The sequence below is a fragment of the Propithecus coquereli genome, unplaced genomic scaffold (assembly GCF_000956105.1).
Source record: "Propithecus coquereli isolate 6110/MARCELLA unplaced genomic scaffold, Pcoq_1.0 Scaffold7, whole genome shotgun sequence".
In the NCBI taxonomy this organism is placed as follows: domain Eukaryota; kingdom Metazoa; phylum Chordata; class Mammalia; order Primates; family Indriidae; genus Propithecus; species Propithecus coquereli.
In genome coordinates, this window is record NW_012153062.1 from 9,585,529 (window position 1) to 9,598,261 (window position 12,733).

At 37.0% G+C, this 12,733-nt stretch overlaps 1 protein-coding gene across 1 annotated transcript in view; it reads right to left on the bottom strand.

Annotated features, from left to right (window-relative positions):
• Positions 1 to 737: 737 nt before the first annotated feature.
• Positions 738 to 12,733, bottom strand: part of LOC105823767 (guanylate-binding protein 7-like) — a 16,139-nt gene continuing 4,143 nt past the window's right edge. Inside the window, exons 3-10 of the mRNA XM_012661021.1 lie at positions 11,390 to 11,499; positions 10,980 to 11,176; positions 8,918 to 9,163; positions 7,865 to 8,145; positions 6,154 to 6,366; positions 2,339 to 2,441; positions 1,794 to 1,987; positions 738 to 953 (exon numbers count right to left, since the gene is read on the bottom strand). Coding sequence (XP_012516475.1) covers positions 738 to 953; positions 1,794 to 1,987; positions 2,339 to 2,441; positions 6,154 to 6,366; positions 7,865 to 8,145; positions 8,918 to 9,163; positions 10,980 to 11,176; positions 11,390 to 11,499 — 1,560 coding nt within the window. The remainder of the gene's footprint in view (positions 954 to 1,793; positions 1,988 to 2,338; positions 2,442 to 6,153; positions 6,367 to 7,864; positions 8,146 to 8,917; positions 9,164 to 10,979; positions 11,177 to 11,389; positions 11,500 to 12,733) is intronic.

Here is a 12,733-nt window from a genome sequence, read left to right on the forward strand (position 1 = left end):
AGCAATTTACATGCCACCAACAGTGTAGGAAGGTTCCCTTTTTTCTACATCCTTGCCAGCATTTGTTATTGCCTGTCTTATAGATAAAAGCCATTTTAACTAGCTGAGATGATATTTCATTGCAGTTTTCATTTGCATTTCTGAGGACTATTGATGTTGAGTATTTTTTCATAATCCTGTTTACCATTTGTAGGTCTTCTTTTGAGAAATTCATATTCAGATCATTTGGCCAGTTTTAATTGGATTATTTGGTATTTTTGCATTGAGTTGTTTGAGCTCTTTATTCTAGTTTTCAAACCCTTGTCAGATGGGTAGTTAGCATATTTTCCCTCCCATTCTGTGGGTTGTCTCTTCATTTTGTTGAGTTTCCTTTGCTGTGCAAATGCTTTTTAGCTAGGTATGATCCATTTGTCCAATTTTTCTTTGGTTGGCTGTACTTGTGTGTATTACTCAAGAAATCATTGCCCAGACCATGTCCTGGAGCATCTCTCCAGTATTATCCTTTAGTGGTTTAATAGATTCTGGTCTTATATTTAAGTCTTCAATACATTTTTATTTGATTTTTCTATATGGGGGACATAGGGGTCTAGTTTCATTCTTCAGATAACTGCTTTTTCATTTTAATCTTTTTTTGAAGGAAACTGCTATAACATGTATACTTTAAAAATGAGCCACAGTGTTATGAAACAAAACAAAAGAAGCTTCATTTTATAATTACATTACCAAAAATTCTCACCCTAATCAAACAGTGATTCCAAATATTTCCATGCTTTACGATTTAGCTTCTTAATGAAGGACTGTAAAACAGCTTGGTAAACCATTTCAAAGTTTCCTGGAAGTGCTGGGTATTTTTCATTTTCGGTTGGTTTAGTTTTCTCTGTTAGTAGTTGTATCTCCTTCTTATTCTCCTTAGACTTCTCTGTAAATCCTGCATTAAACAAAACTTCGTGAACCTATAAAAAAGAAGAGTTCACTCTTGTAAATTCTAAATATTAAGGGTCAGAGTTTATAAATAAAATTCCTACAATTAACCACATCTGCCTATTTCTCCACTACCTTAGAGTTGATTTATTTGTCTAATATTTCTGCACTTTGGATCTGAATAGTAGGAGTATCCATGGATTATACCTTTGTGAAATTCCCTCAGTACCAACTCACTGGAGGTTTGGAAGAGTTTTGTTTCAGCACAAAGAATGTCCTTTTGGAAGGAATGCAGGTTGAATTCTAGCTAATTCTCAGTTATGCTGAGGTAGCATGGCCATGCTCCTCTAACAAATAATGAGAGCTTCAGACCCTGGTGGTCAACCTCCAGGTTGGGATAAAAAATGTATGTTACTATAGTTGTATAGGATGAATCAGGTAGATATGGAAAGAAATGAGGCAATTTCAAAACTTTCAGCATCCCCCATTTCATATCAGGTCAATTCTGACATTTTCAGACCAGATGGATGTATGTCAGGTGTCTTTGAGAATTGTGCCAAGAATCCTAAGAACAAGTGCACTAAGGGCCTATTTCCCTAAGGGACAGTTAGACCGTCCTATGATCACCACACACAGCAGCCAGCATCCTGGGGGATGTCATGTGTACTCTCTAAAGGCTAACACTACAGAAGGTACTGGAATCGTGTATACTTACAGGCTAGAGGAAGATTCAGATGAATTTGAGGTTTGAGTGAAATCTATACTTTTGTGCTTCTTTCTTGAATCATGACTGTACTTAAACTGTAGGCCCTTCCCTTCTTGAGGAACCAGAGTATTGTGCCCAAATATTGCCAGGCTTTAGCCAGACTCACCTTCAGCTGTTGCTCCAACATCTTTTCGTATTCTCTCTTACGGTCTTGTCTTTCCCTCTCAATCTTATTCTCTATTTGGCCTATGTGTTCCCGGAAGCTTCTCTCTTGAGCCTCCATCATTTGCTGCAGCTCCTTCTGTTTCTGTCTTTGCATCAACATTTCCTTCTCAGCTGCCTCCTTCATGGCCCTCTCCGCTGTTCCACAAACATTTTACAGAGGAAAGAAAATTACAGTCAGGCCTGGGTTCTACCCTCCTGAACTCAGAGACCAAACTGACTTTGGAAAAGGTAGGGAGGTGGATGATTGGGACTATCTGAATTCTCCCTCTAGCCATGTCAGGAAAAGCATGTTTCAGAATGTGAAGGGAAGACACTGACTGGTTGGATGTAAAACCCCAACTCTCCATGTTGCTTTAAGATTTAGCAGAGCATGTGTTCTCTAGTAGGAGGAAGCTCCTGGTATCAGCAAAATCTTTCTGTCTGATCAGGCAGAGGGCATTGGAGGAAGCTACCCACCCCTCTGAGAGCCGAGCCCTGCCCCTGTACCTGCTATGGCCTTCTCTCCAGCAGTGAGGGCTTTGTCTGACAGCAGGATGGATTCCTCTGTAACTGCCTGTGACTGCAGGAAGCTCTGGAGGACCTCGTTTGCCTGAGGAACCAAGAAGAAGCAAAGATCTGTCAGGTAGCAAAGATCTAGTCTTCTGATGAGGAAATTATTATTCAGTAAAGCCACATATCTAACCCTGTAATTCTGCATCTGCTTAGGATCCCATAGTGCTTCTTTCCTTCCTTGGTCACAACAAAAAGTCCCAGTTCTTTGATGAGACATGAGAACCTTCCATAGCAGCCTCCTTCCCAGATTTCCAGCTCCTCCCCCAGGTACACCGCCACCACCCACCCACGGGTGCAGACTGACAGATTTACTGCTGTTTTGCAAACACTGATTCTCCATCGTTTGAAATATTTTCACATTTTTTTTCTTCTGCCTGGATGCTTCTGCCTGAATGCTGTGCTACCCTTTCTTAACTAGCACAGTATCTATAAATATTTCAACTAAGAGCTCCCACCTCAATGCCAGAAAGCTTTCCAGGCTGCTTTCTGAGTTTCTTTCAAAGCTTTACTGAGGTACGATTGATAATTAAAAATTTTATACCCTTAATGTATGCAGCATGATATTTTTACATATGTATACATTTTGGAATGATGGCTACAATACAGCCAAGTAACATATCCATCACCTCATATAGTTAACTTTTTTATGTGTCTTGTGAGAACACTTGAGACGTACTCTCTCACCAAATTTCAAATTAGAATATGTTATTTTAACTCTAGTCCCAATGCTGTACATTGGATTTCTACAAGTATTCATCTAATAATTGAATGTTTATGCCTTTTGACCAATATCTTTACTGTCTCTCACCCCCCGCCTCTGGTAGCTATCATTGTATGCTTTGTTAATATTACTTGATTTTTTTAAAAAAATTATTATTTCACATTAAAGTGAGGCATGCAGTATTTGCCCTCTGTGTCTGGTTTATTTCAGTAAGCATAATGTCCTCCATGTTTATCCATATTGACAAAAGTGATAGGATATCCTTCTCTATTTAAAGTTGAAAATATTCAGTTATATATATAAGATGTATGTATATAAAATATATACATTACATGTATATACTATGTATTATATATAAAGTATGTATTTCATATATTATCTATGTAAATATATACTATGTATTATATATAAAGTATGTATTTCATATATTATCTATGTAAATATATACTATGTATTATATATAAAGTATGTATTTCATATATTATCTATGTAAATATATACTATGTATTATATGTCGCATATATTATATATGTAAAAAATATACATATTATATGTATATATCACTTTCCTCAGCTACTTTTTTGTTGATTTACGCTTAGGTTGTTTCCATATCTTAGCTTTCGTGAATAACGCTGTGACAAACATGGCAATACAAAATCTCTTCAAGAAAGTGACTTTATATCCTTTGGATATATACTAAGAAATCGATCAATAGCTGTTAAAAATAATAAACAAATTCAGTAATGTTGCAGGCTACAAAATCAACATACAAAAAGTAATTGCGTTTCTATACACTGACAACAAACTATCCAAAAAGAAATTACAAAAAAAATTCATCTTTCCAATAGAATTAAAGATAAATAAATAAATAAAGTCTGTAGGGGTAAATTTAACCAAGGAGTTGAAAGATTTGTATACTCAAAACAATAAAAAGGTGATGATAGAAATTGAAAAGCGATAAGACAAATGGAGATATATCACATGTACATAGTTGGAAGAATTAATAATGTTATTATAAAATGTCTATATTACCCCAAATGGACTATATATTGAATGCAATCATTATCAAAATTCCAATGGCTTTTTTGCACAAATGACAAAACAATCCTAAAATTTGTATAGAATTGACAAAACCTTAAATAGCTAAGACACTTCTGAACAAGAAAATTAAAGTTGGAGGCATCACACTATATGCTTTCAAAATCTACTGCAAAGACAGGGTAATGAAATAGCCCGATACTGCCATAAAAACAGATAGTCTAATGGAACAAAATAAAGAGTCAGGAAATAAACCAACTCATATACAGTCAAATAGTTTTCAACCATGGTACCAAGAATACAAAATGGGGAAAGGATAATATCTTGATTAAATGTTACTGAGAAGATGCAATCTCCAGAAGAATGAATTGGACCCTTATCTTATATCATACACAAATATCAAATAAAAATGGATTAACTATTTGAACATAAGACCAGAAACCATAAAAATCCTGGAACAAAACACAGGGGAAAAGCTCACGAACACTGGTTTTCGTGATGATTTTTTGGAGTAGACACCAAAAGCATAGACAACAAGTACAAAAATAAAAAAGTAAAATTACAGCAAACTAAAGAGTTTCTGCACAGGACAGGAAGTAATCATCAAAATAAGAAGGTAACATACTGAAAAGGAAAAAGTATTTTCAAATTATATACTAATAAGATGTTATTATTCAAAATATATGAGGAACTCATATAACTCAATAGTAAAAATCCCAAATAACCCAATTTAAAAAATGGACAAAGAACCTTAGTAGATATTTCTCAAAATAATACATATAAATGGCCAACAGATATGTGAAAACATGTTCAAGATAAGTAAACATCAAAGAAATGCAAATGAAAATCATACTGAGCTATCACCGCACACATTCTATGGAATGATTATTATAAAAAAGTCAAAAGTAGGCTGAGTATGGTGGCTGAAGCCTGTAATCCCAGCAACTTGGAAGGCTGAGGTGGAAGGATCACTTGAGGCCAGGCGTTTGAGACCAACCTGAGCAATGTAGGGAGACCCCATTCTACAAAAAATAATATTCAAAAAACTTAGCCGTGAATGATTGTGTGCACACCTGTAGTCGCATCTACTGGGAAAGCTGAGCCAGGAGGATTGCTTGTTCCTTGTATGAGGTTACACTGAGCTACGATGGTGCCACTGCACCACAGCCTGGGAGACAGAGTATAATGCTATCTCTACAGAAAAAAAAAAAAAAAAAAAAAAGCAAAGAAACAATGCCAAAAGATACCAAGTGTGGGCAAGATTGTGGAGAAAAGGAAACTCTTGGACAATGTTGGTAGGAATGTAAATTGGCATAGTCATCATGAAACACAATACATTGTTTCCTCAAAGGGGAAAATTCTGAGTGTCTAATGGCTGCCAAGTAAATAGATCAGCCCTATCAATTCCACCACTTGCTGACTGTGTCATCTTAGGCAACTTATTAGCTTCTCCATGCATTGCATTTCTCAAACTGCATAATGTGGAGGAGAGTAGTACCTAATTTATATTATTCTGAGAATTAAATTAGTAATCCAACAAAATCACCTAAAACTGTACCTGGCATAGGAAGTGAATGCTCAGTGTGTGTGAGCCATTCTGCTCAACATCATCATTATGATCAGTACATACCAGTTTGATAACCATAATCACTCCATATCTAGTCAGCTAAGATTATAAGCTTCTTGAATACAAGTTGTTTCTTTCATAATGTATCCTTTGTGCTTAGCACAAAACCTATCCCACAGTTTGATAAATAAAAGAAATGGTTTGTTTCACTTGGATTCCCTATTCTAAACGCTCCTTAAGAAGAAATATTTCTCGTATATGAGTAGCTAAGTAATTGTGGATTTAAAAACTAAAATTATGAACATATCTCCATGCTCTGTTTTCTCTCCTCAAGTGGTGCTGTGGTCTTAGATTTTCAGAAGGAGCAACAAAGACCCTCTGACTGTACTCTGTGGGTCATCCTCCTCTCCTCTCATTCCTCACCTTGACTCCTTTCCTGGGCACTAGCTCATAGTCCCATTCAACCTTTTTCCTTGCTTCTAAATAGAGCTTGTGCCCTCCAGGAATATGGAAAGTTCCTCTCAAAATGCTTTCCATCAGGGGCTGTGAAAGATGCGTAAGCTCAGCTTCGCAATATTTCTTAGATGCCTCTTCATTCTGCTGCAAGAAATCTTCCATCTTTTCCTCCATTTTTATCTGCCAGGGAAATGTAGGGAAATAGAATGAAGCTGTTAGAAGGGAAGGTCCAAATGTCACACGTCTGGTAGAAGCAGTCTCATCGCCTCAGAGTGACCTAAGGCATAGGAAGGACAAGAATCAGGAGACATTTTTAGTCCTAGTTCCAACCAATTTTCTTTGTGACCCTTGAAAAGTCCCTTAACACCCTCAGGACCAGGCTCATCATCTGTAAAATGATGCAGTTGTGAAACATGAACTCCATCTTTCCTTTAGCAGTGCTATGGTTAACCATGACCCATCCACCAACAATGCCCAATGGAAAATTGAATTGTGGCAGTGGTATAATAGTATTCTTAGAAAACATGGGTTGTTATGGATAAATATGTATACCTAGAAAAGTAATTTTCCCAGTAATGACTTGCATGTACTCTGAACAGAGGTGGTAACTCTTGGAATTCTTCCAAAAAGGATTTGAACATGTGAAGATACAGGAACATATTTTTTTTTGCTTGCATTTATAAATTATGATGTAGTTGGTTTTCTTCAATATGTAATAATAGATTTTTGTCACTTGTGGATTAGTAAAAGATAGACTGAAAGAGGGACATCTACTGAAAGTGTCCACGGCAAGCAGATGTAAGATGTTCCCTAAGAGTTTTCCCCTTCATTTCCACACTCTATGTGGTCCCTGGACCTATTACTATGATGGATCGTACTCCAATATTACATGACATGAGTTGATGTTTATAAAGGGAGATTCTTCAAGTGAGCACTACCAAATTACATGAGTTCTTTAACGTCAGAAATGTTTCTGTTCCTGAAGGCAGAAGAGATAGTCAGAAGCATTAGAAACAAGAGAAGCATTTGAGGTATCATTGCTCACTTAAAGACCAAGAGGGGTAACCCAGATCATCCAGGGGAAAACTGAGCTCAGTAGACATCTTGTTTTCAGCTTATCATACACTGGCAGCGATCCCAGACACCCTGAAGTGGACTTCTGACCTACAGAACAGTAAGCTTGCAAGTGTATATTTTTGTGTGTTTTTTTAGTCTCAAAGTTTGGCAAATACTTCTTTATTTTATTCTATTTAACTTCCTAAATATGACAATTAAAAATTATATACATACATAATTATATATACATGTATATAACATGTACATTATGATGTTTTGAAATATGCAATATATAATAACTACATCAAGCTAATTAACATACATTACCTAATATACTTATTCTTCTTTGGTGAGAATGCTTAAATACTACTGTCATTAACTACAGTTACCATGTTGTATAAATGTGTTTTTTAATCTGTTAAAGCATTGTAATATGTATAATAGAAAATTAATAAATTTCCCATCTTTTAGAACAATAGAGAACTGTAGCCCATTAGAGTCCTGTTACTTACAGGAATCTAAGCTCCTTCCTCCATGAGAAGGGAAAGAGCCATGACATTGAAAGGGTGGACTCTAAGTATCATTGGGCAGGAATCAAGAGGAAAATACACAAAGACATTACTGCAAGATTCTTCTGGAACTCCCCGTCATCATCCTTGAAGGAGTGCTCCATGAAGGCTGCAATGGCTTCCCTCTCACAGGCCGCGTGCACGTCCAGCAGCTCCTGGAGCGTGTCCGTGGGGAGCCTCACTCGCTGGGCCATGTGCTGGCTGTAGTGGTCGGCTGCCCTCTGCACAGCTGCCGAGTTCTCAAGCTGGGCCAGAGTAGTCACTGCATTCTCCACACAAGGCACTGCTCCACTGTTGATGGCATCCACGTAGGTCACCACCAGGGTCCCCAGCCCTGAATGAGTTATGAAATTTGGGGGATAAAAGGAAAGGTTTCACTCATTGTTTTACAAGTATTGTACAACAGCATTCTAAAAAATCACAAGATTTCTATTTCACTTGAAATTTCCCTCCTTCTCCTCCCTCTTTTGCTTCTGCTATTACTACAACTACTACTCTTGTTTATGAATCCACCTTTTTATAGTAACATCACTGTTGTCCCTATTCCCTTTCTCTTATCATTCTCTGACTCATCACATTACAAAATTAATTGCTGATCACTAGCAATATATTCAAGGGTTTCCTAAAAAACACTTTCCCATTTCAATAAAATTTAACAGGTATTTATGAGACAGACAAAGTCGATTATGTCATTTGTGGGTCCTAGTCTTGAATGTAAATGCAGGTCTCTTTGTAAAAAACAAATCGTCGAGAATTTCAAGACAGTGACAGAGCATTAAACTAGCTGAGTGGCTCTTCTCAGCACAGGGCACTGCATGACCGCATAGGTCACATGCTCATGAAGACAGCTCTATACATAAGATGATATGGAATTTTGTATCTCAGAATCCCACGGGGCTTGCAGGGACTCATGGCTTATTTATTGTCTGTTATATGTGAATTCATAATATATCTTGAATATTCTTCCTAAAAACATATATATCCAATATGCCATAGGAATTCATGTCACAACACAGTTATTTATCTCCTTCACAGTAATTTGTGCTTCTAAGTTTTCTTGAGATACAGTAGGCTCAATAAACACCCACACGGGGAAAGAGACTCACGCCTTCCAGTGACAAGGATCCCCTCTCTTAGCCTCTTGGTCTTTGCATGGGTGAAGATATATGAACAGAAATTTCTTGATTGTTCCTGGAAATTATGATGTAGCTGGTCTTCTGGCACTTCTTCTATATGTTGTAAGAGTTTTTTGTCACTTGTTGGCCAGTCAAAGACAAAGCACTTCCGTTTTGGGAAGAAATGCCTGATACACACTCTAGGCATGTTGGAATTTTGGATTTGGGGATTCTCACCTGCAGAAGTAAAAATAGAGAAAATATTGAAGAACAACTTTCAGGCAAAGCTGCAGATTTTCATTTTCAGGGTTCCTTCCATCACTACAGTCTTCTGTGTCTCTCTGTGAATCCCCTTTCATCCAACCAAGCAATCAACCTAATGCTAATCTACCTGAGGCATGGGAAATCCATTTCTGCACAGGGTCAAGGAGGAACTCCTGGAAAGGAAGGGAAGGCATCCATCCTGAGTGAAGAAATTATAGGTGATTTCCTCAGCCTTTGTATGATATCCATCATAGTCATCTGGGAGATTGACTATATATTATATGTTTGTTGAATTATTAATTAATTAAAATATGGTAAGAAGTCCTTTTTGTGTTTTAAATTATGTATGTTTACAGTGTATAATATAATGTTTTGATATATGTATGCATAGAGAAATTATTACTAAAAGTAAATAAAACATATATTCATAACCTTCCATAGTTACATTTTTTCCCTTTGTTTGTGGTAAAGGAATCTGCCATGTATTTTCTTTGCAAATTTCTAATATATAATACAATACAATATTATCAACTACATTCCTTCTACAGTATATTAGATCTCTAGACTTATTCATGCTACAAAACTGCAAGTTTGTACACTTTGACTTAAATCTCTGAATTTCCTCCCTCACCCTGTCCCTGGTAACCACCATTCTACTCTCTGTTTCTATGTATTTTTTTAGATTCCATATAAAAGTGAAGTCATTTTTCTTTCATTGTCTGGCTTGTTTCACATAGCATAATGTATTTTTTTAAATCTTACTACCTCCATGTCAGAAATGAAATGTGTACTCAAAAAATAAAATATGCTAGAAATCTGGATGTGACGCTGTTGGGGAAAACATCAGAAAGAGACAGAAAATAGCCAGGCGAGTACAGAAAAACTTTTATCAGTCAGAATAAAAAGAAAAATTACACAGTGTAAGTGTGGTTAGGAATTCTTTTAGTAAAATCCTCTGAAGACTGTGGTTACCTAAATGAAACTGTGAGACCTCAGCTTTCTCTTACCAGGTTACACTGGACTTGATCGTGTCTTGCAGAGGGATTCTGCAACATGCACCCGTTGTTCAAAATATGTGTGTGAAAGACCGAATAAATGATTGAATGAACAAAAATAAATATTTTTCTAGCTTTCCTCAGGTAGTCACTCTCCTATACATGATCTAGGTAACAAATTTATAATATTGAAATAATGACACGTTGTGTATGGATGCAGAATTCAGAGGTTGATGTTACAAGGAAAGAATAATGAAGGATTTTTTGGCAGCATTAGTGGAAGGATATGTCAGTGTTATTTCTGGTCCACTTCCTCCATAAAATCCTGTCTTGGAAGGATGTAACTATACAGGCATTAGTAAAATACAGGGTGTGAAATATGTTTTAGAAATTAGGTCAATTACTTTCTATGTGATTATTTGTATATCACCTTCCTATCTATTGAGCTATGTTTCTTGAAAATGGCAGGGTCAACGATTGAGTCTCAGATGTATATGGGCCTTAGGAAGTGGTAGTGTTGACTGTAACGAAAAATATTTTTTCATGGTACCAATTGGTCAAAAATCATTTGGTACAATATTGGGCCAAAAACATCCTGAGTAAGCTTAAACTCCTGCCACTGGAGATGTTCAAGTGATAATAACCACAAAAAGCATGGCCACCTGTCACCAATCACCATTAGCATGAGCCTCAATCCATTCCCACAAACATTTCTACTCAAGTGCTAAGTGACAGCGCTAAACTGATCCCACCCTGCTCCTGAACCTTCCCCTACCAAGGCCATGCTCTGATACCTGGAATCAGCTTCAAGGCATTCTCCAGGTACTCATCTTCTGTGATTGGATGTCCATCTAATTCCAGCTCCAGGGTGAAATCCCGCACAATCCAGACAAAGTCCGGGAAGAAACTTACAAACTCAGTGGAGTTTTCTACATCATCCAGTCCTGGGCAGGATTTTGTCCTAATTAGCTCTGTTAACTCAGTCACATAGCTGGCATCTTAGCTAAGGAAGGAGCAGTACCCTAAACCACCATATCCAGATCTCACTTAGAAACAGGTTTTGTGAAAATTCCTTCACCCATTGCCCCCTACCCCATCTAGCCTCATAATACACAAAAAGTGAGCCACACACAAACAAAAACAGTCTCAGTAGTCATTAATCTAATCTCAATAAAACATAGCAATTTCGTTCCTATAAGGATACTGCAGCTGCTCCAGGGCCTGGTGGTTGATGGTGTTCATGTTGTTGTAGAGAAAGGCGCTGCTCAGAAGCACAGCCAGGGCAAAGATCCAGCAGTCATTCTTAAGGTTAACCTAGAGTTAAAGAAAAATAGAAGTGGAGGCCACCGTTTGAATACAGCCTAATGCCATCTGCTCATACCCATGTACCCAAAACTTAAGTCATACTGGTTTTCCTGAAATTAGGAAACACAAATGTAACCTTTACATGCTTGTCAGCTTGATTCAGTGAAATGAAACCAATCAGCTGTAAACAAACAAAACAGAAGCTTCAACAGCTCTACTTGCCCTAAAAAGAAATGTTTTCATGTATAATAGCCAATCTCAAAAAGTCTAAATACTTCTTCCCCTATATTTTATAAACTGTGCTGTAATTGCTATAAAGAGAACTTCTTACTGCTTGGATTGAAGTTTCCTGGATCATACATGGTCTGTATTTTTTGCATGACAATAAACTTTACAATTTTTCCTAAGCTGCTCTGATTTTATTTTTGACACTACAAAGCACATTTCAGTGAGAACTTAAGAGTCTACTCCTCGATCATTCATTTGATTGCTCACGCACTATTTTAGCTGTAGTATGTACAGCTGAACACTAGGTCAAGGGATATAAACCTGGGAGATAATGTTCAATTCAAACTATTTTCTTGCCATTTACATTGACCACTTTCATCACTTTATTTCTTTTAGGTATAAAAAGAGACAATGGATAATTTCAATGTGTAAAATGTTTAATAAAATGCCTAGAACATAGTAGGTGTTCAGTAATCAGTGAGCAATAATCCTTTGCAAATTGTCTCAGCCATGGGCTATATTAGGCATGCAAATGTTATTCAATTGAATTCACTTCAGCTATGTACAATATGCAGACCCTGCATTTGGTTTTTCGATGCAAACTTCTGCACAACAGTCCTTAACCTCAAGAAAATGACTTTCTGGAGTGACAGAAAAACATGTCACCACAGAAGAAAACCAAGAGGCTAATCTTTGCCAGGAATGGAGCCAGAGGTATAATGTAAAAAACAAAACAAACCACAATCAAAACAAAAAGTGGAGGATGGGGAGAGAAGACAAATAAATAGGAACCTGTGCTCTGTGAGTTCAAAGCAAGAAGCAACAGTGTCTAACAGGGTATGATGGCAATAGGGAATGATGGCTGGGGTTTCAAAGAGTGGATAAAAGGAGGATTGTGCAGATGAAGGGATCAAGAAGGTAGAAAGCTTTCTCTAAACTGGAAGATTGGGTTAGGCTTCCTCTTCATGCATTTCGGCACTCCACGTGATCACTTTGTTATCTTCCCAATGCCCCT